The 14,491-nt window shown below is 41.2% G+C and overlaps 1 protein-coding gene across 1 annotated transcript in view; it reads right to left on the reverse strand.

Moving 5' to 3' along the window:
* Window positions 1-14,491, reverse strand: part of CLSTN2 (calsyntenin 2) — a 520,261-nt gene that overhangs the window by 19,897 nt on the left and 485,873 nt on the right. The window contains exons 11-14 of the mRNA XM_019532561.1: window positions 10,420-10,568; window positions 9,045-9,268; window positions 6,049-6,219; window positions 4,409-4,558 (exon numbers count right to left, since the gene is read on the reverse strand). Coding sequence (XP_019388106.1) covers window positions 4,409-4,558; window positions 6,049-6,219; window positions 9,045-9,268; window positions 10,420-10,568 — 694 coding nt within the window. The remainder of the gene's footprint in view (window positions 1-4,408; window positions 4,559-6,048; window positions 6,220-9,044; window positions 9,269-10,419; window positions 10,569-14,491) is intronic.

Here is a 14,491-nt window from a genome sequence, read left to right on the forward strand (position 1 = left end):
CACAGCCCCCTGGCCCTGCCAGCCCAGCCACGCAGCTCCCTGCCACCCCCAAAGTCCCACCACCACCATTCCCTTCCCCTGCTGGAGGGGCAGGTGCCTCTGGGCAGGCCCTGCTGGCAACAGCACAAAGCTGGGCTTCCTGGTGGCATCAAGTACTGCCTCTGCCCTCCTGTTCCACTGCAGCCAAGAGGTACTCGGACATCTTCCCCCAGCCCCCGCAGGCACTCACCCCCTGTTCCACATACACACATATGTCCCACCTCCCCCTGGAGTCCCCCAGTCCCTAGGCCCTGGCCCTCCAACCACCCTATCCCACAGAGTTACCTGTATCCAGCTGCCAGGGTTGTTTCCACCACCCTGCATGGCTTTATGTCAGCCACGTGTGTGTGCATGTGCATACACACGTGGTGCCCCCTGCCTCCAATCACCCTCCCCCTTCACCTTCCAGCTCCAAGAAGCTCCTTGCAGCCTAGAAGACTGTCAGCTTGCAAGGGGAATCCCACAGTTTCCTGAGGTTTTTTCCTTTAAAAGGGGAAAATCCTTGATTTTTCCTTTAAGGAAGAAAATCCACATTTTCCCACATCTTTCTGCTACAAACAGAAAACCCAGATTCTTGATAGTAGACAGATCTCCTCTATAAGATGACAATTCAGTGTGTTTAGATTAGAGAGACAAGGATCAGATGTTTCCCAAACCAGCTAACCTATCCCTGGCTATTTTAAGATTTTACTGAGCTGCTTTGTTATTGTTAGTTCTGAATGGACTCAAAGGCTAAAGAACCCCCTTTTTTCTTTTCTCTGAAGGAATACCATCTCTTTGTACATATCATATCATATTAAGGTGTCCTATTGACATCAGTAGTTTTATCGCTTGAGCAGGGGGAAGACTGGGAATGTAGAGTTCTTATTAGCACAAGCTGAAATCGTCTTAAATCCACCCTTGCCTAAACTGTAGCTTAAGTAGCTTAAGCCTAAATCCAGCACTGCCCTCACTTTTTAAATTTCAGTTCCAATATGAATAATGTGATTTTTTCAGGCTAACTCCATAATTCATGCCAAAGCTGATAACTTTATTCTAGTAAAATGATTTCTAAACTTTCCAAGGAAACTTGGAAAGATCCATATAGCTTTATAAGTAAGTTGTTCATGCACAAAAATTGATAGCTGCACATCCAAAATAAGGAATGTAACAATAACATTGTTTGTATTTGTATTATCCTTGTTAGGTAAACAAACTGCATGGTTGAATTCAGTAGCACAATAACTAGCAGCAGCTGAGTTTTGCCCTTATTTAATAATTTGGCATGAACTAAATTTTAGGTATGCAAAAGCATTTGAGCTTTGGAACTGGTTCATATTCATTTTATTGACAATTTTCCAGGCCAAACATCTCTCTGCTCATGTATTTGTTCTGGGAATATTTGTTACTCTAGTCTGTTAGAGACTCTTGCCCTTTTTATACTGCTATAGGATCCATGTTTTCATTATGTGTGCTGTTTCAGCACTTAACATACAACATATAAGAGTAAGGGCATGGAACTGATAGCCCAGAGCTGAACACTGCAAAAGATTTATAGAATTTGAAATGTTAAGGAGGGTCCAAATATGCAAACTACTTCTACCTCTAAAATGACTGAATAACACCCTATCCAAATGCACACACATTTTAGATTCTGATCCTGGTCCACTTTTCTGCCTTTGAGCCTGTCTTCAGAAACTGACACAGGTAAGCCCTTTCTTTTCTTAATTTTTCTGTAAATTCACTTACTCAGACATAAAAGTTTTTCTTATTCAGCTGTCTTCAGGATGTCTGCTACAAAGTCTACTCTGGAAAGTGACTGTGTAAAAATGGTATTCAATTATTCAAGAAGGCAGCTTCCTATATGTACACTGTCATATCTACTAATGTAAGTGATTGATATATATTTACATCTCCTAGTATTGTGGAGCTATCCCAGATATGGAAGAGTGATTTGAATTTGGTTTTAAGTTGTGAAACAATAGAAATTTTCATTTAGTTCCAAATGAATGGTCATGTTCATCCTTCACTGAAGATAATAGAGTCAGGCATATAACAGCTATGCACAACACGCAGACTGCAGGGTGTATGAGGCCCACCAAGGCAAACTTAGTACTCTGCCATAATTTTTTATTAAAAGAAAAAGGATTTAAAAAAAGAAACCAGTGAGTCCTGTGTCCTCACTGTGGAGCAATTGATTAATTTGGATGAGAGATCCTTTTTACAAACGTATTGAGAGCATTCATCCAATCAAAATCGATCCCACTAGTGATGTCCAAGGGAAAGTGAACTTTTCAAGTGGCCTTCAATAAAGTTTGAGTTGTTTTCCCCTGGCAGTAGCTAAGAAGAACATATGCAGAATCTTTAGGGGGTTGATCACTGGCAGAACAAATACCATTTGGGTTTTAGAACACAGATTGAATCTCTCAAACCTCTGGACCATTTTCTGTAGTTTAGACTATTTAGCTTATTTTGCCAGTATAATTTGGGATCCTAATCAGAAAAAAACAACAGAAGTAGCCATCCCTGAAATACAAAATCATAGAAACATAGAGAAATGGGGCTGGATGGGACCTCTGTTAGTCATCTAGGCCAGCCCCCAGCTCAAGGCAGGATCATTCATAACTAAGCCATTCCACACAATTGTCTGTCTGACCTACTTTTAAAAGTTTCCAATGATGGAGATTCCACAATCATTCTAGGCAGCCTGTTCCAATAATTAACCAACCCCATAGCAAGAAGTACTATCAAGTACTACCAACTCTATTTGCATACATCAGGGCTATTCAACTTCCAAGCAGCTCAGAGGCCACACGCCCATGCAAGTCACACCACTGGGCTACAAAACACATAGAGACTCCCACTCCTGCCTGGGTATCATGGGCTGTATTGCCCTGGGATCAGGGCAGGAAGTGCAAGCCAGAGAAAGGAGGGGCACCCCAGGGTCCCCAGCTGCTGCTGCTGCTGCTGCTGCTGCTGCCAGAACAGTAGGGGGAGCAATGGCTGAATGGGAAACCACAACAAAACAGTTGTTACAACTTCTTGTAATGACTTCTACTTAGTGGCCCCTAATGAAGAATTAAACATATACTTGAAAAGTTGGCATATTAGACTGGGACTTTGAGCCATCTAGTCTTAAAGCCTGCCTTTTGGAATGCCTAATACTTGAGCATACTCTTAACAGCTGCCACAGCTGACACATGAATTCCGGTTAAGATGGATAAAGTCATCATTAAAAAACAAGAAAAGTTGCCCATTGGATTTGGGTCCTACTGTTGATACAGGAAAGGACAGCAGGATGGGACTTGCATACCTTTTCCCTGTGCTGTGTATGTTTTGCAAATCAACAGAAAGGTTTAATCCTGGGGATCTTAATTTGATACATTTTACCATTCTGGAATTCATTGCAAAGAAAAAGTATAGTGGATTAAGTTCTGGTGAGATGCTTTTAATAGTACTGCATACAGAATTGAAAGGATGCTCTTGGTCATGCTGAAACAGCCTGCTTGATGCTAGGCAGAGTCTGCTGATCTAAGTTCTACAATCACCTGCAATATCTCACATTACTGTGCAGAGGAAGCAACAGTATTTAGTGTCATTAGCGTGAGACAAAGCATGCAAACTTGCTGTTCTATATGCAGTGATTTGGTGGTAAGTGACCATGTATGAGCAGCATATTGATTCTGAAGTTGAAATATGCACTAATTCCTACTATTCCTAAAAATAACATAATAAGATACTTTCATTTCTCTAAAAAACTGAACTCACCTCTATGGTCACTCTGATTAAGGAGGAGTAAATTCACCTGGATGATCTTGATCAGTAGATTAAGGATGTACCATTTAACTTATTGCAAGTGACTAACTTTTGGTGGCACTAAAAACAGCAGTAATGCCTACTAAAAAAGTAAACTGAGTGAAACTGGAAAGTAATGAGCTTCCCCTGTGAAACATTTCAGCAGGAATATAAAACTTGAAAAATATATTGGAGCTTGCATGTGGGAAGCAAGCAGTGGGGAAAAAAGGAAGGGAAACCTAAACCTCCACTCTGAATGGGGAAAAATGTAATTTGGTATATTAATGTCATATTTAAGTTCACCTTTTCATTGGATGTTGCTGAGTACCTCTCATTAATGAAAGATGAAAACTCTTTCAGTTTTCCTTACTAAAGACATGACAGGTCTATATATTATATGGCAGGTGATACATTTTAACTTTTTATATTATTATTATTATTTTATTACAGCACATAAAATGTACTAATCAGTGTACACATCTACACACACACACACACACACACACACACACAGATATTCAATCCTTGAGGAAAGAAATAGGGTTTGCCAAAGTTAAGTTGGTGAAGTTTGTGAAAAAATGCATCTTTATATTACTCACCTCCAAATTAAATTCATTGCTGGTGTAACGCCCATTCAGCTCGGAACACTTCACCCTAAACTTTCTGTCAAAGATGTTTGAAGTATGCCAATTACGATATCGAACCTGTCGAAGCACCTGTTCATAGTTTCTCATTGTGTCCACACCTGAATCAATAACATAGCATTAATGAGTACCCAGGGGTGCTTTAAGGCAAACACTGTAAAAACCCTTGTATTTGTACTGTACTGTAGAAGCATTGTACTGTACAGGGAAATTACATGGTATGAGAAAGAACAATAATTTGAACAGAACATTATGAAAATAGGAATGTATCAAGGATTCCAACTCACATCAAATTAAGCGAGAGAAATGTTAGGACATTAGGGACTTCAACAAAATCTCGTATTTCCATAGAAATAGAGGAAAAATAATTTAAATATTGTAACCCAGATTATAACATGAACTGTAATAGGTTAGGCAGTGGTCACTGCTGAGCTGGTAACCAAACATAGCCCCTCTCCTTGTATACTGTTTTATGCAACTTGTCACAGGTTTTTCCAGTCAAAGGGAACACAGATTCTGTTCCACTGTATGCTTGTGGAGGAGTCTCTTGTTTCCCTGCAAGTGGTTTGCAGATGTTGACTCCAATAAGGTGAATTAGGGTACTTACACAAGTTACATTTTTCACACGATCTGGCTCCTGAAACTGCCTACAGCCGTGACGTAACACACACCAACAGCTGCAGAGTGCTTTTAAAATGGGTGGTCACATGAAAAATTAACCCTTGATAAATCAGCTATTAGCTGGAGGCGCTATAGTGCACAGTGTTCAGGTTCCCTTGAGGGCTAACAGCAAGCACTGGCCCAGCCCCACCCCTGGGGCTGTCAGCCGGGGGGGTGGAAAGCAGGGGGCAAAGACAGAGGATGAGGAGCCAGCACGCAGCTGCCAGCTGGGCACTGCCATGGTCAGAGCTGGGGTTGAGGGGTGGAACGGAGTCCCTTTGCCTCGTGGGCTCCTCTGAGTTACCCCAGCTAGGGTATAGGGGGGAGCCAGGCTGGGCATGTGAAACAAGGGTACTCTGTTCCACCCTGCCCCAAACCTAGTTCTGGCCAAGGCAGAGCCAAGCTGGCAGCTGCATTCTGCTGCTGTCAAGAGGCTTGAGCTGGGGGTGAGGGAAAGGAGATCCCCTTTGTCTGCCCACCCAAGCCTCTTGACAGGGGCAGCCTACAGCTGTAGGCTTGGCTTTGCTGTGGCCAGAGCTGAGGGGGAGGCTGGGGGACAGGGCTGGTGTGGCAGCCTCCTCAGAGGCTGCTGGAGCACTCCCACTTACTGGCCAGGGCCAGTGCAGGTAGCCTTGAGCCTCCATGACCCAAAAGGCTTGGGAGGGGGCACTTAACTCATTGCACTTTGTGTATAGCACCACAAGTTAGAGCGCAGCCCCTAAACTTCTGTAAGCACCCTAGTTACAACCGGGGGCAGGAGGGGTGGGCTACACCATGGAGCTCAGGGTAAAACTGTGCTTTTCCGTGGTACAAGCTGCTCTACAGCTTGTCTATGGTAAGTTCTCTTCAGCCTTACCAGGAAAAAACAAACTAGCCCTTTCATTTGAAAAAACGTAATTGAAATAGAAAGAAGGGACGTCCATAAGCGTACCATAGATTGAATAGCCTGTTGTTGAATTTGTGGCATCGAGATGTTTTCCTTGAATTTCCTTATGATCCAGCTCTAAACATTCCTGTTTAGGATCTAGCTCCAAGCCAATAACCAAAATGTCACAGAAATCCAAGTTGTGAAGCATTTCTTCTAACACAATTGGCTTATAGACTGTGAACATAGAGAACACACCATACAGAAATAAGCAAAATCAGAGAAACACCTCCACATGCTAGTATAATGTGGCTTGCATCACAACTGTCAGTTTGCACTGGGAACGGATGAATAGTCTTTGGCAGGTATCAAACACAACCTATAGTATGCGAATCAAAAGGAAGCAGTCATAAATGCCCAAACCCAGTGGTGATGAGAGCACATGACTACCTAGACTGATGCATGATATACTCCACCACAATAAAAACAACCACTTAAGAGTATATTAGAAAAATAAAATTAAGACTTCATCTTGGAGTAAATTCATGTTAACATTGTGTTTTTGAAGACTATACTGATATCATCCTGGTGTTTCTTGATGCAGGACATTACTCCACATGCCAAGGAATGGAGAACTCAAAGTATAATTTTTTCTTTCTATGACTGCATGATTCTCTCAATGATTCTATGGCCCATAAAAAACTCTGCATTACAGAAAATGGTGTGCCATCTATCCAAGAACTAGTATGGTCATAAATGGAATTACCAAATAATCACATATTATCCTGACTTAAAGAAATTGAGTTGCAAACTGTGTCTTCTTCAAATAGTGTAGGATAAAAAAAATCCTGTCATAGAAGAAAGAGTTGCATGTCGATTTAAGATTTCAATTCTCTGGTCCACTTGGCACAAAGTGGTTGGAAAGGTTGTTTAACTGACTGCCCAAGGATGCTCCTTACATAGGATGAATTTCTAGAATGACAGTGACTTTTGTCACCCCTTGCCAGGCTTTGACTGCAGGGACTGTTTGCAGGAGGCAGAAATAGAAGAACTTTTTGCCTTAGCCTCTCTTGCATTTAGGATAGTGAGTCATAACTAGCTTAACTCAGTCATACAACCTTAAGGCTATTCTAAGTCATACCAGAGACCTGACCAGTCCCCAGGATCATGGAAACACATATAGGACTTAGTCATCATTGCTTTAGTCCCCTCAACTCTGCTATATATATCTTTACAGCACCTGGTGATGTAGTTTTAAATATTATGTTAAGGAAGTTTTCTAAGATCAGTGAAAAATTAACACAAGTTACATACAGCAATATTTATAATAGCCTCTGTACTTCAATCTCTCATGCAATAACTAAGTCCACTGAAAGAATTATTCAAGCCATGTAATGAAGTAATTATGCATAATTCAATATTGTTTGCAAAAATGGAAACTTTCCCCACAATTATTGCACCATTTCATCTGAAAAATACTTTAACCATCTGTTTTTAAACACACATAATGATTGTAGACTCCTCAAAAACAAACCTGCAAAAATGCCTTGGGGCCATATTTTATAGGTGTGTAGGTGCCTAATTCCCAAGAACTTACATACCCTTAAAATCTGTCCCATAGTCACATTTGAAAACAAAGCTTAAACATTCAGCAGTGATCAAAGCAATGGATAAATGAATTTAACACTGGGGACTCAGCAATTCAACAACTTAAAGGGATGCTACCTAGATTCTTATGTAGGAGACTTCTAAAAAGTTGTTAATGTTCATGGATATGCAGTTATTTATTAGCAGCATCCTTAACATGCAGAAGGAATTGTTCTTCTCTTTGCTACACAGGTAACTTTTTGATGGATTAGCCCACATGAAGTGCATATTATGACATAAAATACTCTCTGTTTTTTAGAGCACAGGAATAGTTTAAGGCAACTGATAATTAGGTTTATTATAGAAACATGGCCTCAGGGAATCCATGCCCCTAAACTTACCAATCATTAATGAATGGTTTCATCATTTCTTAAAGATGTGTGAATGGTTGCTACTTGTACTGTTCTGATGCATGCTGTTCAGAGTGATTCTTCAGCTGTTATTTATTTTTTAATTACACTTTAGAACCACAGCTCAAAGCCAGACCTTTTAATGAGGATTTTAGTCTCCTTACTTGTATTTCCTGAAGTTCCCCTACCATTGAATACTAATATTTCTATTAACATTCATAATAATGCTAATAATAGTAATAGGTTATTATAGAGTTATTTTCATGTGTAATTTTAAAAAAATGCTTTACAAAGGAGGTCAATATTATTAATCCCATTTCACAGATTCAAACCCTGAGGTACAGGAAGGTAAAATGACTTGTCCAGATTCGGTCACAAGGCCAGTAGCAAAGCTAGGAATAGAATCCACTTTTTCCCCCTAAGTCATGAGATTTGATGTTACACCACAATAAGGAGAAGTCAACTTTTCAAAAGTAAATGTAAACAAGATTGCCAAAGGTTTACGGGAACTGTTCCAAAAGAACAGACATTTAGAGGTCTGACGAACTTTTGCTAGTGGATTTTGTTGGAACTCTGCTACTATGCCCCAGATAAAGACTCTCTAACCTTGTCCAAAGAAAAGATTTTTAGATACAACACTACAATTATCTGACTCCTAGAACCAGTGTTTCCCAACCAGTGTACCACGGCACACTGGTGGGCTGTCAGGCATGAACAGGTGTACCACACCCACCATTTGACTGTCTGTCCACAGCAGCATCAGGTGGGGGGCATAGCTCCAGCCAACGATTCAAGTGCTGTGCCACCCTCCCCCTGCTGCTCCATGTCTGGCCACGTGCCACCTCCCCCCCCCCGCCGCCCACGTCCGGTGTGCCATAATGTTTTATTTATTCATGTAAGTGCGCCCATGGGATGGAAAAGGTTGGGAAACACTGTCCGAAACAGTCAACGATCTAGCAGAGGGACTCTTGACTTGCTTGTACTGTATACCTAACACAAGATGTTAATTCCTATTTAGAGTACTACTACAATAGAAGTAATAGTGCTGAAAACAAATCCACAAACCTCTATCATTTTCTTTAAAGTCCACAGGATGTTCCGTTTTGGTGACTGTGCTGACAATTCTGATATCTGGAAACAGAGTCACCCCTCTCTCACTTTCAAATTGTGTAGCTGGTCTAGCAAAGTGATCCATTCCACTTATTGTAATCTTGGGCTCATTAGCCTGAAACACCATGACATAGGCATCTATATCTGGGATACTAATGCAGACATCTTCACCAAAACATCTGAAAAATATATTATTCATTAACCACATGAACTGTTTTTTTTATGTTACAGACATATGCTATACAGCAAGCTGATTTGGCTCCCTAACCCAGTTTTTTATGCACAATTCCACTATCCAGTGCCTGGCTGATGAATTTTTATACCCATCACCCCATCCTTATTTTAACTACCTTTGCACTGTGCTCAGTCCATGACATACTCTTCTCCATCAGAATATTTTTCTAAACTCAAGCAGCCATCTGCATGTGTTAGTGGTGACAGTACCACCTCTGAGTTACCAATTTCACACACATACAAAAAGTTCATTACTCTTGAATAGTTCAACATACCTAATAAGGTAAGTATGTAGGTAGCATTTAGATGCTTAATCAGCATATAACAAAGCCATCAATAGTTAAAATTATTTAGACAGCAACTAATATTAGCAAACCTGAAAGTAAGTAATCGGGTTGATAGTTAATGTTTATAATATGACTATCTTGTTACATGTGAATGAAGAGCCTAACTATATAATTTAAACTGAATGAATTATTAGCTCAGTGCACCCCACAACTTCAGTTGAAGTCAATGGATGTTCAGGATCTACAACAAATGGAAGACTTGTCTTCTGCTATGCCAAAGTGAAAATGTTATTGTTTTATTATAACAGTGGAATGATACCAGTGGGATGCATTCATTTTTATTTAGTCCACAAGGTTCCAATGCTACTATGGCAGCAGCAAGCAGAAAGAATGTTTCTAGCATTAGGGATACTGTCGCTCGGGATGGATATTCTGTTAATTATAATAGGCCTGGTTAAAAGTCATAGCTCTAGCTATGCCAGAAGATACTTTAATTGGTGAAAAAGGAATAAGGATTATATTTACATTCAGTTGCTATATAATAAACACATTCAGTCTTCAAAGTAGACTGAATGCTTTAGGCTCCATATTGTACACAGCTAAACTACCCTTACAAGAACAGTATTATGAAAGCAAAGTATCATAAGAAAACCTCAAATTAATTCAGCACAAAAGTAAATGTCCATAATTTAATTGCATAATGTATCTATATCTATGAATCAAAATTCAGTTTTTATATTTCCAAAGGAAAAGAGTAATTCATTTAATAAATATTAGTGATATAATCAACTTAATTTAATACAACTTACTGGACTTTAGAAGAGACTTTAAGACGCCGTACACCTGCAGTAGGGAACTGTCTAGAGTTGATATATGAGACCTTTCGGAGAGCTTGATTTATATTCTCAATATCATCTCCCTCCATGACAAGGACTGACTGGGAAGGGTTGAAGTGGTACTGGGAAAATGCACATAATTAGTACATCAGGAAACGGGTGCAGAGTAAAGAATAGCACCTTGCTAGGGAACTCCTCAAAGAGACTCATTAGAATTATAACAATTTAAAAAAAAATCTAGTTAGTAGCTATTGTTAGTTAGGTATACATATATTGCTTTTAGGAATAAGTACCAGGCAAATACTCTTCAATCACCCATCTTAATAGTTACTGATATAATTAACTACATAGTAAATTAGAAGCCAGGCAAAGAATTTGAATCTAGATTATTTACCTAGTTGCTCATATTACTGCAACTTCGTATTTCATAAATGCAACTTACCATCATCATCACCATTATTATTATTACTGCAAAATATTCTAGGTCAAATTTACTTATGGCAGACAATTGTTAACTTCAGAGTTATGCCATGAGGGTGTTTGTCCTACTTTTTAAAAAATTCTTTGTGTGTTTTTATTTCAGGTAACTTTTGAGACATTTTTGATTGTAAATGAACCAAGCTTTCCCAAGCTTTATAAAAAACAAGTTTTTTATAAACTTTTCCTTCCACAGCCCCATCAATGTCTATCACAATCACAATCAAAAGGATTCTCCCCATTCTGTCTTGTGACCATAGGAAATACCACTATTAAAATTGGGGCTCTGCCATGGTAAAAATAGATGCTCATCTGAACTGACAGGTCTTAAAGATTCAAGTGTTTTCCTTGTAGCCCTGCTGATCTCCCTCATGTCTATAGCACTGAAAGTGAAAAGGCACTAGCCTGCTGACACTATCTATATACAAACCGCAAACAGTGATTCATTTTCCCACCATCAGGACTCACTCAAATTCTATTATTTTCTGAGATGAATAAGTTTGTCTTCTGTTTGGGTTTTTGTAGTTGTTAATCTCCTTTTGAAAGATGCCTATTAATCGGTTCAACAAACCATTTGTGCCACATAGAAATACAACTTACTGGAAAACCATATCAATCCCTAAATTTACATCTTATTGCTTATGTTACATAAAACATAAGGAAATGTACAATAAATGCACTTTCATTTCATGCTGTTCCCCCACAACGAAGACTGTTGATTATGTGAACATGTTTTATTTGATATACAACACAAGTATCTGCACACTATGAGAAAATAATGTTAAAAGATAAAGATTAAATGGAATATGGAAATGAGAGGCAGAATAAGCCTTCAGATGAATAGAACAGAGAAAAAGGTTCAGGCCTTGTGCATACAGATCACGCAGTATTTTAGAGGGTTTTTTACAAAAGAATGTAGGCATGGACATGCATATCATACTTTTTTAGCCATAGGGTAGTAATAAGAGAGATTAAACTCAACCTAGCTAGTTAACTTAATACTTCAGCTGCCAAAACATCTGGAAGACTGCCAAAGGGACTAGAGAATGCCCTAGTCTAGCCCCCTTTTCTCTTTCTCATTAAAAAAACAGGCTAAAAATAGCAACAATGTAGACAGTATCTCTGAGAGGTACTACGGATATATGAAAAGTAGTCTGCAGAAAAGAGCAGAAAGACCAAAACCACAGTGAAAGAAATACTGTGTTATTAATATTGTGTTAAAATATGATTTCCTAGGCAGATATACAGCAGCTTGATTCAGGGTCCAAAGTAATTGGCTGACACTCCTGTTCGTATTACTATATGGTTAAATTTACCTAATGTAAGATATGTGGAATAGACTCCCCCCGGGCATGGTGGGAAATAGACTCCCCCCAGAAGTGGTGCAAGCACTTAAACGTTTAAGAAACACTTGGATGCTCTTCTTGCTGGGGTCATCTGACACCAGCTGACTTCCTGCCCTTTGGGCAGGAGACTGGATCTTGCGAGGTCCCTTCCAGCCCTAACATGTATGAAATCTATGAAGTGCCATGCAAATACCTATGTTATACCTACCAGTGGATGGTAGCATGCAACATTTTGATATCAACTTTGTTTATTTTAGATTTTATTTTATTTATTCTATTTTATTTATTTATTTATTTAATATCTGTCCAAGGTCAGATGCCAACTCACTCCCTTTTATTTGTACTTCCCATGGGCATGCCGACTAGGAAACCCAACATCTGTGAATCTTTGACTGCTGCTTTCATTTTTGGCCTTTTGCTATTACTCTGACTATTGGACTGGCTGGAAGGTAAGAAATGAAAAGAATCAGCTTTAAAGAAACAGCTAGCCACTGCTATAATTCTGCAAAAAAAATAAAATAATAATAATGAAATTCAGTGTGTGAAAAGAGAGAAAAAATCCCTTGTCTTAATTTTTCTCAGCTACTGCTGTTCCACTAAGAAAACCAATCACCCATGCTGGAGCAACAGTGGGAAGTAAAACTGAAGAGAGTTTTTTTCTACCCCTATGAAACAACAGGGTGTTATAATATTGTAGATTTCAAAATGACAATAGGGCTAGGGACAGAAGTTATATATACACTGATTTAAATTATCAGAAACTGATTTAAACCCATAACAACAGAAATTCAGTGCACTTAAAGAACTTTCGAAATGGCTGAAACTGGTTTAAGATAAATTTAGTTGGAAATAGTATTAGACTTAACTGATTTTGGTCAAACCAGTTTATGAACTGTCCCAGATCCCCTCCTGTCTCAAGTTAATTCATAGTCCCCTAGCATCCCAGGATGCTTTGCAGCTCTGGCCTTTGTTGTCTGCTCTAGCAAGCAGGGTCTGCCCTGCCCCTCCTGCTGGCCTGGGGGAAGGGGCCAGGAGATTTCAGCAGGGTTTTGATTCTACCCCTCCAGAGCCAGGAGCTGGAACTAGGAACCATGCCCCCTCCTCAGTCTGAGGGGGGTGAGGGGGAGAACCTACAGCAAGGGACTTGGCTCGGCACCCTCAGAGCCAGGAGCAGGCCTGGAGTCCTCCAGTCATACCCCCTTCTCAGCCCCCAAGCCAGCTGAGGAGGGAGAAGCCCACAGTGAGGCTAGTGTCCACCCCCAGAACCAGGATCTGGGAGCCACACCCACACCTCAGCCTTCAGGCTGGCTGAGGGATGGGGAGAAAGCCCACAGTGAGGGCCTTGGCTCTGCTTTTCAGAGCTGTGAGAATAGCCGGAGTCCCCTAGCTCTTCCCCCATCTCAGCCTCTGGGCTGGTTGAGGGAAGAGGATGGGAAAGCCTGCACCAGGACGTGGCTTTGCCCTCCCCCCTCCCCAAGCCAGGAGCAGAGCTGGAGTCTCCTAGTCATGCCTGCTTCTCAGCCTCCAGGCCAACTGATGGGGGGGCATGGCTCCCAGCTCTGGGGGAAGAGTCAAGCCCCAATGCAGGCTTCTGTCCCCCTTCCCCCACCATGAGGCAGCTTGGAGGCTGAGGATGGAGTATAGCTCTTGGCTCTAGGGAGCAGAGCCAAGCCCCCTCACCCCTCCCATCAGCCAGCCTGGCAGCTGAGAAGGAGGTCTAGCTAGGGGACTCCAGCCCCACCCCAGCTCTGAGGGGGATAGGGGGTAGTGGAGCCAAGCCACCTGCTGTAGCCCCACCCCATCCAGCCTAGGGGCTTAGGTGGGGGCATGGCTCTGTGGGAGGAACCAAGGTGGGTTTCCCCTCCACCCTCAGCTAGCCAGAGGCTGAGAAGGGGTTGTTGCTAGGGGACTCCAGGCCTGCTCCCAGCTTTCAGGGGCAGAGCCAAGCCCCTTGCTGTGGACTTCTATCTCCCACTCTCCTCAGAGAGCCCCAAGCCTAAGGAAGAGCATGGCTTCTGGATCTGGGGGCAGAGTCAAGCCCAGGTTGGGTTTCCCTCCACTGTCCCCTCAGCTGGAAGGGAGGCTGAGAAGGATGCATAGCTAGGAGACTCCAGCCCCACTCTAGCTCCCAGTCCTCACTGCAGGCTTCCTCCACCCCACTTCATAGAATCATAGATGTAGGGTCAGAAGGGACCTTATAGATCTTCAAGTCCGACCCCCTG

Source organism: Crocodylus porosus, unplaced genomic scaffold, assembly GCF_001723895.1.
Source record: "Crocodylus porosus isolate Cpor-Errol unplaced genomic scaffold, CroPor_comp1, whole genome shotgun sequence".
Classification (NCBI taxonomy): Eukaryota; Metazoa; Chordata; order Crocodylia; family Crocodylidae; genus Crocodylus; species Crocodylus porosus.